Consider the following 12818-nt stretch of genomic DNA (forward strand, 5'->3'; position numbering starts at 1 on the left):
CTACTTAAGCCCCCACTATATGAATACATACCTCCGAAGTGCACTGTACTAGTAATCTTTAGTAACTCAAAAATAAAAACAGCAGAAATGAAAATTTTACAGCACAAAGTACAAACAAAAGTGAAGTGTTGCGTTGGGTGGGGGGCCCACTTCACGCAAGTCAATTACATGTGTACATGGATTTTATCTATTATTTTGAACATCTCTGATTGTTTTTCCCCCGCGACCCTGAAAAACAGGAACAAGCACGTCTGAAAATGGATGGATGGATGAATTATTGTTTTTCTCTGTTGTTGTTTGTTGTTCTTTTTTTGTTTTTTGTTTTTATGTCCCTGCTTGAAAAAAACAAATAAATGAAAATGAAATGAAAGGTCAGAGTGCGGATGAGATACAAAGTGGAGAAACTGCTTTCTCTTTATAAAGCTCAGAAGACTGTCAGCCTTAGGTCAACTCAGCGTGAAAAGCTCAGCGAGACTCTGGGTTTGTGGCAACCACAGAAGCACTGAGCCAACGCTGCTGTCAGAGGCGTGTGATGGAACTGGTGATGGATTCATCCAGAGAGTCACTAAGTACCATGTTATTTCTCCCATGAACTGTGCACACACACGTATGCACAAACACAAAGCCAAGCCCACAGCGGGTGTTGTTCAATAATGCCAAGGGGACGGTTGAGGGATGTCATTTTCAGAAAATAGATTTTCATCTTCCAGCTTGGAGACAAGATCATGTCTTCTACAAAGACACATGACTGGCTAGCAAATGAGAAGTTCACACTCTCAGTCTCACTTATTACAGTGTAACACTGTTAGCTATGCTATCAGGCATGCCTAAAAAGGAAATAAACAATTTACCCTCAGGGGTTTTCACGGGTGGTGTGAGACTGTTGAGATACATTTGAGCTCATAGTCACAAGAGAAAGCAATGAAGCGCTGACACAGGCTTTACCGCTTGATGGTTACATTTAAATTATGGTTGCTTCTGTATTCCTAGTCTGCAGTCAGCAAGACAAAATGAAAATGCAACACACTTAACATGTGTGAGATATTTACAACCCAAAATGTAATAAGCGAAGTCAAATGAAGAGAAACATCGGGAGCTGAGTTTGAGTCGACGGGGGAGAAAAACGGGAATGCTGATGATGAGAGCATCTCTGTGTGAGTCTTTAGAAGTGCTGCAGTGAGACGAGAGATGGATAACAAAAAGAACAGAGGTGTGTAGTGAGGCAGCACGAGAGGAAATCATGTTACAGCATTAGGAAAGGGAAGTGCCAAGGTCACATACACACACACAAGCTCAATGGCTGTCTGTAAAAAAACAACAACAATAAACTCTCACTTAAATGTTTAATTATATGGTTGAAATAAATGCTTTTATGCTTTGTATTGTTCTGTAAGCATCCAAAAAATGTGTAGTCACTTTACATCATGTTGTTTTAAATGTCTTGCCGAATCCTGATTTGTAGTAGGTCGGTTTCTCAGCTTGGTACACCCGAGGAGAATCTAAATTACAATATGCCTCTGGTATACACAAAGTCACCAGCTGCTTGTTTCCTTTCAGCCAGAAGGGTTTTACCTACTTCAGGAATCATGCAGAGGTTCACGCCACTTTGCTGCTCGCTTTTTCATTCTAATTAACAGAATCCGCATAAAAAATATTTTTGAGAGTAAATACAAAACTCAACATCAAGACCCTGAAAAGGGTATCACCTACAACAATACTTCTCTTTTTATCCTGCTTAATTAATAAGAATTATGTATCAGTGACATATTTCTAATCAGAAGCAGATAGAACCACAACTGCTTCATCACTGGTAGCAGTTACGCTTCCTTTCTTACCATGAGTTCTTGTGTTTAATAGACAGTAATTTGCTTGATGCCATTCTTGTTCTGGTTTGTTGATGGTATTCCCCGTGACATGATGTTACTTCATGAGTAGGAGTGTGACGATATCTCGATACTGTGATATATCGCAATATTTTTCCACACGATTGATTATCGATATGCTCGCGCTAAGAATCAATTTATTTATTTATTTTTAATTACATTTTTTTTTTTTTTTTAAAGCTTTTCTGCTTTTTCACTAAAATGAGCAGGTAGGTCTTCACATAAATGTTGTCACTGTTTGTTGAAGGAACCAATATACTGTTTATTAGAATATTGCACTATAATGGTGTCACTGGTAAGAAAGACCCTGTGTTTTGTTTACAGAAAGCACTATTGGAGATACTTATTCATTTACATTGGTATGTTGACATTTATTTACATAAATATTGCACTAAAATAGTGTCACTGTTCATAGGACACTTTTTCAATTTATTGTCTTTCAGAAATATAAAATAAAAACTGTATTTTTTCACTTAATCTTTTATTTTTCTTGTTATGTCATAGATTATCGTAAATTGATTTCTGACCAATATATCAATAATCGCAGTATTGTCATATCGTGAGATAATCGTTATCGTGAGCTTTGTATCGTGAGGTACCCAGAGGTTCCCACCCCATTCATGAGATATTACATTTCGACATGTTTCCACAGAAAGTTGCAATATCAACATCCGCCATTGATTTGCCACATCAGTCAATCCGTGAACACCAGAAATCAGGCTTAAACATACTTGTGCGGACATCCACTAGGCGGAGTCCACCAGGCCAATTAACTGCAAAGCCCCGATTTTACTACTGCACTCAGTTCGCGTAACTGGTGTCACACAAAACACTGCTCGGCATTGTATCGACCCACATTAAATGCAACACCAACCTGCATTTCACCCCCTTGATGAAACAGAGCAGGAGAAATGACGACAAGCTTAGAGGAAACACTGGTAGATGAGCTACGAAAGTACCGACACCTTTAAAACCAGAAGTACAAGGACTACAGATAAGGATTGTGGGAAATGTAGAATTTTAATTCGAAAATACTACGCAGCGGTGTGACTGAGAACTTTAGTTATTATCCACAACAGCTTTAACTTTAATCAAATAACAATACATCTATGTTTTGATAAACTATGTAAAGAAAAGCATGTTCCAATTTGGTTCACTGTTGCTCAGTAATACAAGTCACATTTAACTCTCAGACTTGTTGTAGAAAGTGTCAGAGAAGCATCCATCAAACTGAGTCAGCTATGTGCCATTTCCAATAGAGCAGTCAGCTACTTGCTGCTTCACATCAAACGGGCAGCGCATCAGAGCCGACCACCTATGGAGCTTTCTGACAACTTTTCCTGAGTATGTAGTTCACAATATATCATTATGATTGGCAGACATACATTAAAGCACACATCAACATAACGTATAATCAAAACCACAAAGTTGAAATGTTGCACCAGTCTATTCCATCAAACCTAAAATTAGGGAGGTTTCTTGTATTCGAACACAAATAAATTGCCACTGCCAAAAATTACTAGTTCAAAAAGATTGAATAAAATATTTGTGGTTTTTTGCTATGAACCACGGTCCCTATCTTCCAATGAAACAAAACTATGATTACTTTCTAACTGTGCTCAAATGGAGCGTGATGAAAAAAAAAGCTTCTTTTTATGCAAATTAACTGAAGAAAAGAAATTGTTTGAACATGTGCACACCCAAATATTGCACTACTTTTGCTTTTATGAAATGTCACTTGGTCATTTCAAATGAGTATATTCAGATTTTTACTTAGTATGATATCTGAATATGTGATATTTTTACTGAGGTGATAAGGAAAAGCTCAGAAAAGACTATTAGACAATTTATTAGAACTGGTGTACAATTGCTTGCGACCAAACATTATTTGGTAATGACAGGCTTAGAATTTTTTTGTTAGATTTTGTCATTGTGCTTGCACAGTAGAAAGAAAATCTTGTGTTTTCAACCCTTTTCACACTCTAGTCAGAACACAAACAAAAACTAGAGGAAGGCTTGAAATAACTGGGAAAGAACTGTGTTTTCTTGCTTCAAACACAGTAAAATATTTAGGCAGTAAAGGCGTAAAACATGCACAAGATGCAATTTTTTTTTACTCAGCAACAATGGTGTTAAACTCCTTTAAATAGGGAGTTAAAATGGGTTAGCACAGGGCTGTATCTAACTACAGATAAAAATGTAAACCACAAATATTAAGCAATGTTTAAATTATAGTGTTTTTTAAAAAAATTGTACCCTGACCAAAAAATTTAGTTTTGACTAAAAACGCCTGCTTAAGGTATTATCTGATTCCCAAAGGGAACAAGTTTCACGATCAGTCTATTGTAGCTGCAAATATTCTCTGCCATCACACAGATCATTGCTAACACTGACTATAGTCTGGCAGTTCATCTCAAAGAGTTGTGTTTCTGTTTTTAGGAACAGGCTTTGAAGGAATCAAAAACCAAAAAGATTAATGACTGTTCTTCAAAGGGGCTTATGGGAAAACATTTCCATTTCAGCTGCAATTGAATAAAAAAGGAAAAAAAAAAGATTTTATTTCAACCACTAGCAGAGCAGCCCCTGGATAAAAAATATAAATAACATGACATATAATAGTCATAGCCATCTGCTTTTGAGGGTTAGGGAATAGTCCTACTTGGGTTCAATAATGTTAATTGGTCTAGGAGGAGTTGTTGCATAATTAAAAAGGAAGAAAACATCTGGACTTATTGATGATTCACGGGACATGTATTAACACAGGGTTTAAAAAGTAGGGCCACAGAGGAACAGTAAATCTGTTACTTACCCATCACTTTAACAAAGTAGGCGTCTGCTTCAAAATTGTTCTTCAAAGCATGAATGATGGGGTCCTTTTGGATGCTTGATTGGCTCAGAACCAGCATGTCTAAAATACCCTGCAAATAGAAATAGACTCAGATTACAGACACCAAACCATTGTGTGTATGTGTGCATGTGTATGTTTCCTCTTGCACATTTTGATCTCTTGTACACACAGGGGGTGTCTGAAGCATCTTTATCACATCATCTCTGTTCCTCCCTCGTTCCTTTCTCTTTGTTACACCACTTTCTCAATTACAGTCTTTCCCTTAAGGCAGAGGAAAAGTGGCTAGTGACTAAAAGACAGAGAACCAAATTCAATAGACAGGCCGCGTTAGGGTTGTAATTAATTTTGATAAGGCAAGCGACCATAGATGATTAAAAATGAACCTTAATATGTACTCTTTACAGTCTGTCACTCATTGTGGAAATGAGTGGGAGGGAGTGAAAAAAACAGAACGAAAGGACTTTGTATGTACATTTTATGGTTTCATTGGCCACGTTTACTGACCTTGTAAACACTTAATTCCTAATACAAATTTAATTCCAAATTAAACCTAATCCGAATTAGGTGACTGGTTTATTCCAATTGTAATTCCCAATTAAATAATTCCTCTTTCTTGTAAACATTTAATTTCACTTTAACTTAATTCCGGTCGTTCTGTGCATGCGCAACTTGCCGCAATGATGCGCTGGTGACGACATAGTCCATGATGGCTGCCTGGACTGCAGCCATGACTGTGTATTTATTAAGAGCCTTAAAAGACATGGATATAGATCAGACACTTTGTCAAAAATAGATCTTTTTTCAGTATTATATCATATATACTCCCTGTCTCCGAGTACCTTCCCTACATGGACGCAGAGAAGGCATTCGATAGAGTAGAGTGGGACTAGCTTTTTGGGACTCTAAAGATATGGATTTGACAGCTCCTTTACAACATGGATTAAATTGCTGTATGCTTACACTTCAGCTGTGGTACTCACTAATGATAGATATTCAAAACCATTTAAATGGCAGTGTGGCACCCGCCAGGGTTGCCCCCTGAGCCCCCTCCTGTTAATATTAGCCATTGAGCTCTTAGCCATAGCTGTAAGAAATAACAACACTATTCAGGGTATTTCTAGTTTTGGTACCAAACATAAATTATCCCTTTATGCTGATGACCTTTTGCTCATTGTGTCTGACGCAGATACTATTCCCTCTATTTTAGAACTTTTTTTTAAATTTGGGGAAATTTCAGGGTATAAATTTAATTTGCACAAGAGTGAACTATTTCCACATAACGTGCCTGATACCATTTTCACAACTATTGAGGTTCTCTTTAGGATTGCGGTATATTATTTTACTTATCTTGGTATTAAGATGACCAAAACATTTGGTGATCTCATTAAGAACAACTTCGATAAATTATTCCATCAACTTCGGCAAGATCTAGATAAGTGGTCACCCCTCCCACTCTCACTGATTGGAAGAGTTAATCAAAATGTCAGTGCTTCCGAGATATTTAAACCTGCTCCAATCTCTACCTGTATTTATTACAAACTCTTATTTCAAAAAGCTAGATTCTGCTCTTACATCCTGAGTGGGAAAAGGCCACGCTTACGTAAAAACCATCTACAAAAGTCTAAACAGAATGATGGTTTGGCTCTTCCTAACTTCCGTCATTATTATTGGGCAAGTAATCTGTGCTGTCTCTCTTAGTGCAATAAAACTCTGACAATTGCCGACTCCTTTGGGTTGAGATGGAAAGATTATTGAGTGGCATATTATCACTATCAGCTCTCATCGGAGCTTCAATCCCTTTTTCTTTAAACTTAAAAATAACCAACCCTGTTGTTCAGAATTCGGTCAAAATCTATATGCAGTTCGGGAAACACTTCAACCTTGAAACTACAGTATGTGTTTATCCAGCCCAATAGCATCCAATTATTTTTCTTCCTACACTACAGGATGCTACATTTAATGATTGGCAGAGATGGGGCCTGAAAAGTTTCAACAATTTGTTTACTGGAAATAACTTTGCCTCTTTTCAACAAGTGTCCGTTAAATTCAACCTGCCCGCTTCTCATTTTTTTTAGTTATTTGCAGATAAGCCACTTTGTTACGAGTTCTATTCAAGGGTTCCCTGACAAACCTTCCGGTGAAGTAATGAATCAGCTGATGTCTTTCAATCCACTTAAGAAAAAGGCAATGCTACTTATGCTACAACTGGGAGCTCAATTGGAATCTACCTCAAGCATCACTATCAAACAATCTTGGGAGCAGGACCTACAGAAAAATATCAGTGAATCTCTCTGTGCTGAGGTCTTGAAAAAGATACATTCATCTTTAATGTGTGCAAGACACTCTGGTACAATTTAAAATAGTGCAACGGACACACCTAACTAAATCCAAATGGGCAAAGATGTACTCAAATTGATCCAACATGTAATGAATGTAAAACGGCTGAACTTTGGTTCATACGTTTTGGCTCTGTCCAAAAATTCAGGAATACTGGGTTGGTGTTTGCGATGCGCTTTCTGCTGTACTTGGATCAAATATAACACCAGATCCTTTTATGTTGCTTTTCGGGGTCACTTCGGAGAGGTTACCGATCGAGGTACGGAAATTAATTGCCTTTTCAACCCTTTTAGCTCAACATTTAATTCTTTTGAAATGGAAGGATGATGCTCCTCCAGCAGTGGCACACTGGATTAAGGATGTGATATCTACTCTTAATTTGGAAAAAATAAGATGTGTGATGGGGGGTCAGGAGGTGAAGTTTTATCGGGTGTGGAGGCTAATATACTGTACATGTACTCTATTACTGGTTAGAGGCTGTTGCTTTGAGTGACAGTCAGTCAGATTTAAAGCAGCTTCCAGCAGGCTGTCTTCCTTCGCTGCACTGGTCTATACCCTTCAATGGTTACCTCCCTTGGAATTCCCTAAAAATGTTTGTTAAAGGTATTGTGGACGATATTTAAAAAACAAACACCTTCTCCACATTTTGAAAAAAAATGCGCATGCGCAACATGCGCAACACGCGTGTGCGGGAGAGCGTGCACGAGCCCCGTTTTCATCGTGCACAGCTTTGTTTACAAGTTGGAGTCGGCATCGGTCATACAAGCTTACCTTACAAAAGAAGATTTGCGCTTTTCCCACTACGTCAGACTCGCCACCGGTAAGTGAAAATCCATTTTCAAAGGACCGGGCACGAGCACGAGCACGTACGACAGCCTTTCGTGAACATGACTGACAATTAGGAGGACCAATAGTCTTGATGATCCACCCGGAAGCTAAACATCGTCCACAATACCTTTAAGTCAAGTCTAAAAATTTGGAATCAATTCAGGCGCCAATTTGGGCTGTTGACTTTGTCATTGCAAACGCCCATATTCAGAAAACCCACCTTCCGGTCTTCCATTGTGGATGGAACTTTCTCTGTCTGGCACAATCACAGCACAAAATCTTTTGACAACCATTATAACAATGGCCCCCCTCGCTCCTTCCACCAGATCTCATTGAAATTTAGCATTCCAGGAAGTCATTTTTTCAGGTACTTGCAGCTCTGCAGTTTTATGCGGTACGCATCTTCCCAGTTCCCTTTCCAACACTTACCAGACACAATTGACACCTTTTTGCTTCCTGTCCTCCCATCAAAAGGTGCCATCTCGAGTGAGTGGTGAGGGAATCAAATCCTTCACCATGTTCATGAATAGTCTTTGTGTGCAAAACACAGGTTAATCCAATGCCAGATTATTCATAGGGTCTACTGGACAAAACTTAAGCTTTCTTTTCTTTGATGTTGGCCCTGCTTGTGAGAGATCCGCCTCATTAAAACACTTGTTTTGGTCTGGCCCATCCCTTAAGAACTATTGGTGTCAGGTTTTCAATTCCCTATCACAGGTGCTTCAGGTGCCTTTACATCCACCTCCATTAATAGCACTCTTCAGGATACTACCACCTGCAGTATGTCTTTCAAAATTTAAAGCTGACCTCTTTGCTTTCCCTACTTTACTGGCTCAGCGTTGGATATTACTCTGTTGGAAATTGCCATCTTCTCCATTGCATGATTCTTGGATTAAGGATGCTCTTCACTGTATTTAGCTGGAGAGCGTACACACACTGCGGGGGTCTACTGCTAAATTCATCAGAGCTTGGCAGTCTTTTCTTCTTTCATTAAATCATGAGAACTAGCAAAGTTGACCTCTCTCCTTTTCGCTATAGTTTGGGTTTAAGCCCTTTGAATGCCTGGACCTGATTTTAAGTTTCATCTGTAGTGGTGCATCTATAGGAAGAATGTGTTTAGTTGTTTTGGTTGTTCTTGGTAATACGTTTTGATTAATGTGTATCGTACGTATTATTTTGTAACTTTGTACACATCGGTAAGTTATGACTAAAATGGTTGATGATGAACCTTTGTTTACCATCTGACCCGTTCCAACTTTAATTTAATTTATTTATTATTATTTAGTTTTTTAGTTTCATCATTTCAATTTAGTTTACTTAATTGCATTTAAAATATTTGTGTGCTGTGTGTTTAATAAAATGTTTACTCTGTATATTTCATTTATGTTTGTTATTTATACATGTATGCGTGCATATATCTATGGGTATGTGTTTATCTATATATACATATTTTGTGTGACCCTTTTTTGTGTTATGGGTATCCAATATATATTGATTATCACTATTGTAGCTATTATTCCTACTATTTTGCCTAGTATGATTTAATTCTATTGTATTTTTTCCTCCTTTATTTAATTATTGTTTGATGCTGTTATATTTCCTGTTTCCCTGTTTTTTTTTTGGAGCTGCTGCAACATCCAAATATTGGGGATCAATAAAGTTTCTCTTATCTTATTACTATCATTGCTATTTTTATTATTGTGAGTTTTCTTTTGTTTTGGTTTATCCTTGATCCTGTTTTTTTTCTTCTTTTATGCACGTAATCAAAAAAATGTGATAACGTACACCCTCCTCACTGCCAACTGGATTTCATGTTCCTTTAGAGGCAAACCAACCAGGCTTGGTCTCCAAAGACATTTGAGAACACTTGTCTTTGGTTCACCAAGTCAAATTCCTTGCGTGTATAACATACATGTTAATAATAAACATGGCCAATAAAGTTGATTCTGATTCTAATTCTGATTTCTGGACAAAGCTAATCACAGGAGCACATATAAAACCAAAAAAATGAATGGATTCATTCCATTGTTGAAACGTGTGTTTATCTTTTTTAACCAACTGGAAGTTTTCCTTTTTCAAAGTTTTGAAAAATATATTTTGTGGGTGCCTGATATATAAAGACAGATACACAAAAAAGCATTGGTGAAATGAAAAATACACAAGACGTAAACGGTTGGAGGAAAAGTTCAGATTGTAATGGGTACTTACATCCTCGTAGATGTCAAAGAATGTTGCTGTGATGGCGTTCTGAATGGCTCCCAGATCTGGCTGGTTCCAGTGGATAAGGAACATCCGACCTACACTGTGGCAGGCCTGGTTGTTACAGGGAACGTTCTCCAACAAAAACGCCTGTTGATCACTGCGAGAACAGAAAAACTCAGGTTACATAGGCTTTACACAGCAGCAGTGGTTTTCTTCAACAATCCATTTAACTTGACTAAAATTAGACTTAGCACAAATATGCAAAGACAAAAACTAGAACAAAATCAACTTGTTAAATTAGTCAAATAATAAAAACATTATGAAAATGCTAGTGAAGACAGAATCCATTATATACAAGTTCAATGTTTTACATAAGTTTTCAAATGTTTAATTTTACATTTCATGTCACATCTAAGCAGTAGATTTTTCTTTATGTCTCCTATTTCAGACCACACCCTCTAATCCGTCCCATTGTGCACTTGGATGCCCAGATTGGATTTAAATACATCCCAATGACTTTCTCAGCTGCTCTCTAACTAACCCTGTACCTGAAGAGCGTAAGCTGCTTTTGACACAGCCTTCCTGTGATTCACTGACTCTTTTCACCTCTGTCTTTACAGATGACTCTCTGTTGCAGTTCTTAGATCTTTGCAGAAAGGTGAGGTGGGGAAAATAGAGCACCTGCTCTAAATATAGAAAAAAAAGTGATGCGTCCCACTCTTAGGATCTCACATTACACTCTATTCCTCCTGCCAGTCCCAATGCAAATAATGTAAAGAGAGTAAGGGAAAACATTGGAATATTATATCTGTCATTTTGGATGGTGCAGCGCTAAAAGCAAACTCACTCTTACTGCTTTAAATAAGATGATCCATCATACATACAGAAAGGTATAGTTTACTGATAAACTGCTGACTGATGGTATGCTGCTGCTACTGTGACTTTAAGGAGTACTGAGGAAATCTACTGGCTTAATACTTAAACAGTAAACAAGTCCCATAAGCTTAAAGCATAGCATCGCTAAACAACATTAAAACATGCATTGGATGAGCTCAGGCTTCCCCATTGGAAATTTTTTTTTTCAATTGATGCTCAATAATAACACAAAAAATACTACTACAACTATTACTACTAATAACAATATTATCCATGGTGATAACAATCACAGCAACAAAATCTATAATAAAAATAATAATAATAATTTGGATCATTGCAATCATAGGAAGGTCGAGCCACTTCCTAAATCACAGGACTTGCTTTATTATATTCATTGGTCATTCCATACATCAGTTGCTATCCAGATGTTTGCCACGTAAATTATATTTTAGTAATTAACAACAATTTTGTACTTAAAAGTCAACTAACAGTTTTTTTTTTTGAAAAAGCAAGATTTCTGGAGTTATGTTTCAGTCAAGGATTCTCAGTTCAAACAAATTACAAAAATAAATCACTTTAAAATAGCTCAATAAATAAATAAATAATTAAAAAATGTACCAAAACTTAGATGGATTATAAGTGCTATAGGTAATATAATTAATTTGTATATATTTGTGCATTTTAAATAAACCATTCAATAATGTATTTATTATTTTAAGCGATTAAGGCCATTCTACCTTCATCCTTCATCTTTCATAAGAGAAGTATTTAGGCCTAGAGAACTACCACTTATGATGGTATGTGATTATATAAAGGAGTGAAAAATAAATAAATAAACTGAGACAGAAACAACATAAATTTAGTTTTGTAGGTCAAGGACGATGATATAAAGGTGCCTTTTTCCCACTGAGTCTAAAGGTTATACACTAACCTGAGATGCTGATAAATACAAGCATTTGCACTTCAAATACTGCTTGTTTTCATAGCAGACAGGAAGAGTGCAATTAATTTCTGAAGTGAGCACATAACGCCTCGGGAACACACATTAAATCAGTATAAAAATGACATTAGCTCATCTTTAAAGATTGATTGATGTTTGTGTGTGTGTTGGAAGAAGGTGTGGGAGGGGGAGGAGGGAGGAGGGAGGATCTTGTGTGGGATTAAGTGAGTGTGACCGTGATTGCACATTCCAACTGGACATTTGGTTAAAGGTCACTGTGTGTAATCTATGAATGGCTGGTCTTTACTCATCTTTTCCTCTCTCCTCATTAGGTTTGTAGTTAAGAGCAAAGCGTCCATACAATGTGATCAGCTGATGATGAGGAGCTGCTACTACACCCCCCCCCCCCCACCCCCACATCACCCACTGGCTCAGTGGCATAGATTTATCAGGAGTGAGTGTGTGTGTGTGTGTGTGTGTGTGTGTGTGTGTGTGTGTGTGTGTGTGTGTGTGTGTGTGTGTGGAAAATAATGTATCCATTTTAAAGTTTTATGCTGAACTTTAGGAGGCACTTGATTGTTATTTATAAATGTGTGTGTCTTTTCTATGGTTTTCATACTTCAAAAGAAGCTCTCTCCAGCACTACAGGGGTGGCCATGAACTCAAGGTCAGACTGTGTGAGTGCACACATGCACACATACACCGCTTTCATGAATACGCCTGGAGCATCAAATATGACACATATTCCCAGGACTTGGCTTTGAAAATAGAAAATCAAATGAAAGAAAATTGAAATAAAATACACTTTCAGCTGAAAAACTTAAACCATAGTTTTTTTTTGTTTTTTTTGCATTAAACATTCATGACATTACATTACAATGTGCAACACTGTGCACTCATTGCA

The 12818-nt window shown here is 37.3% G+C and overlaps 1 protein-coding gene across 1 annotated transcript in view; it reads right to left on the reverse strand.

The window, feature by feature from the left end:
- Window positions 1-12818, reverse strand: part of itfg1 (integrin alpha FG-GAP repeat containing 1) — a 223503-nt gene that overhangs the window by 86973 nt on the left and 123712 nt on the right. The window contains exons 11-12 of the mRNA XM_028441662.1: window positions 10105-10255; window positions 4693-4801 (exon numbers count right to left, since the gene is read on the reverse strand). Coding sequence (XP_028297463.1) covers window positions 4693-4801; window positions 10105-10255 — 260 coding nt within the window. The remainder of the gene's footprint in view (window positions 1-4692; window positions 4802-10104; window positions 10256-12818) is intronic.

This window comes from Gouania willdenowi, chromosome 3 (genome assembly GCF_900634775.1).
Source record: "Gouania willdenowi chromosome 3, fGouWil2.1, whole genome shotgun sequence".
NCBI lineage: Eukaryota > Metazoa > Chordata > Actinopteri > Blenniiformes > Gobiesocidae > Gouania > Gouania willdenowi.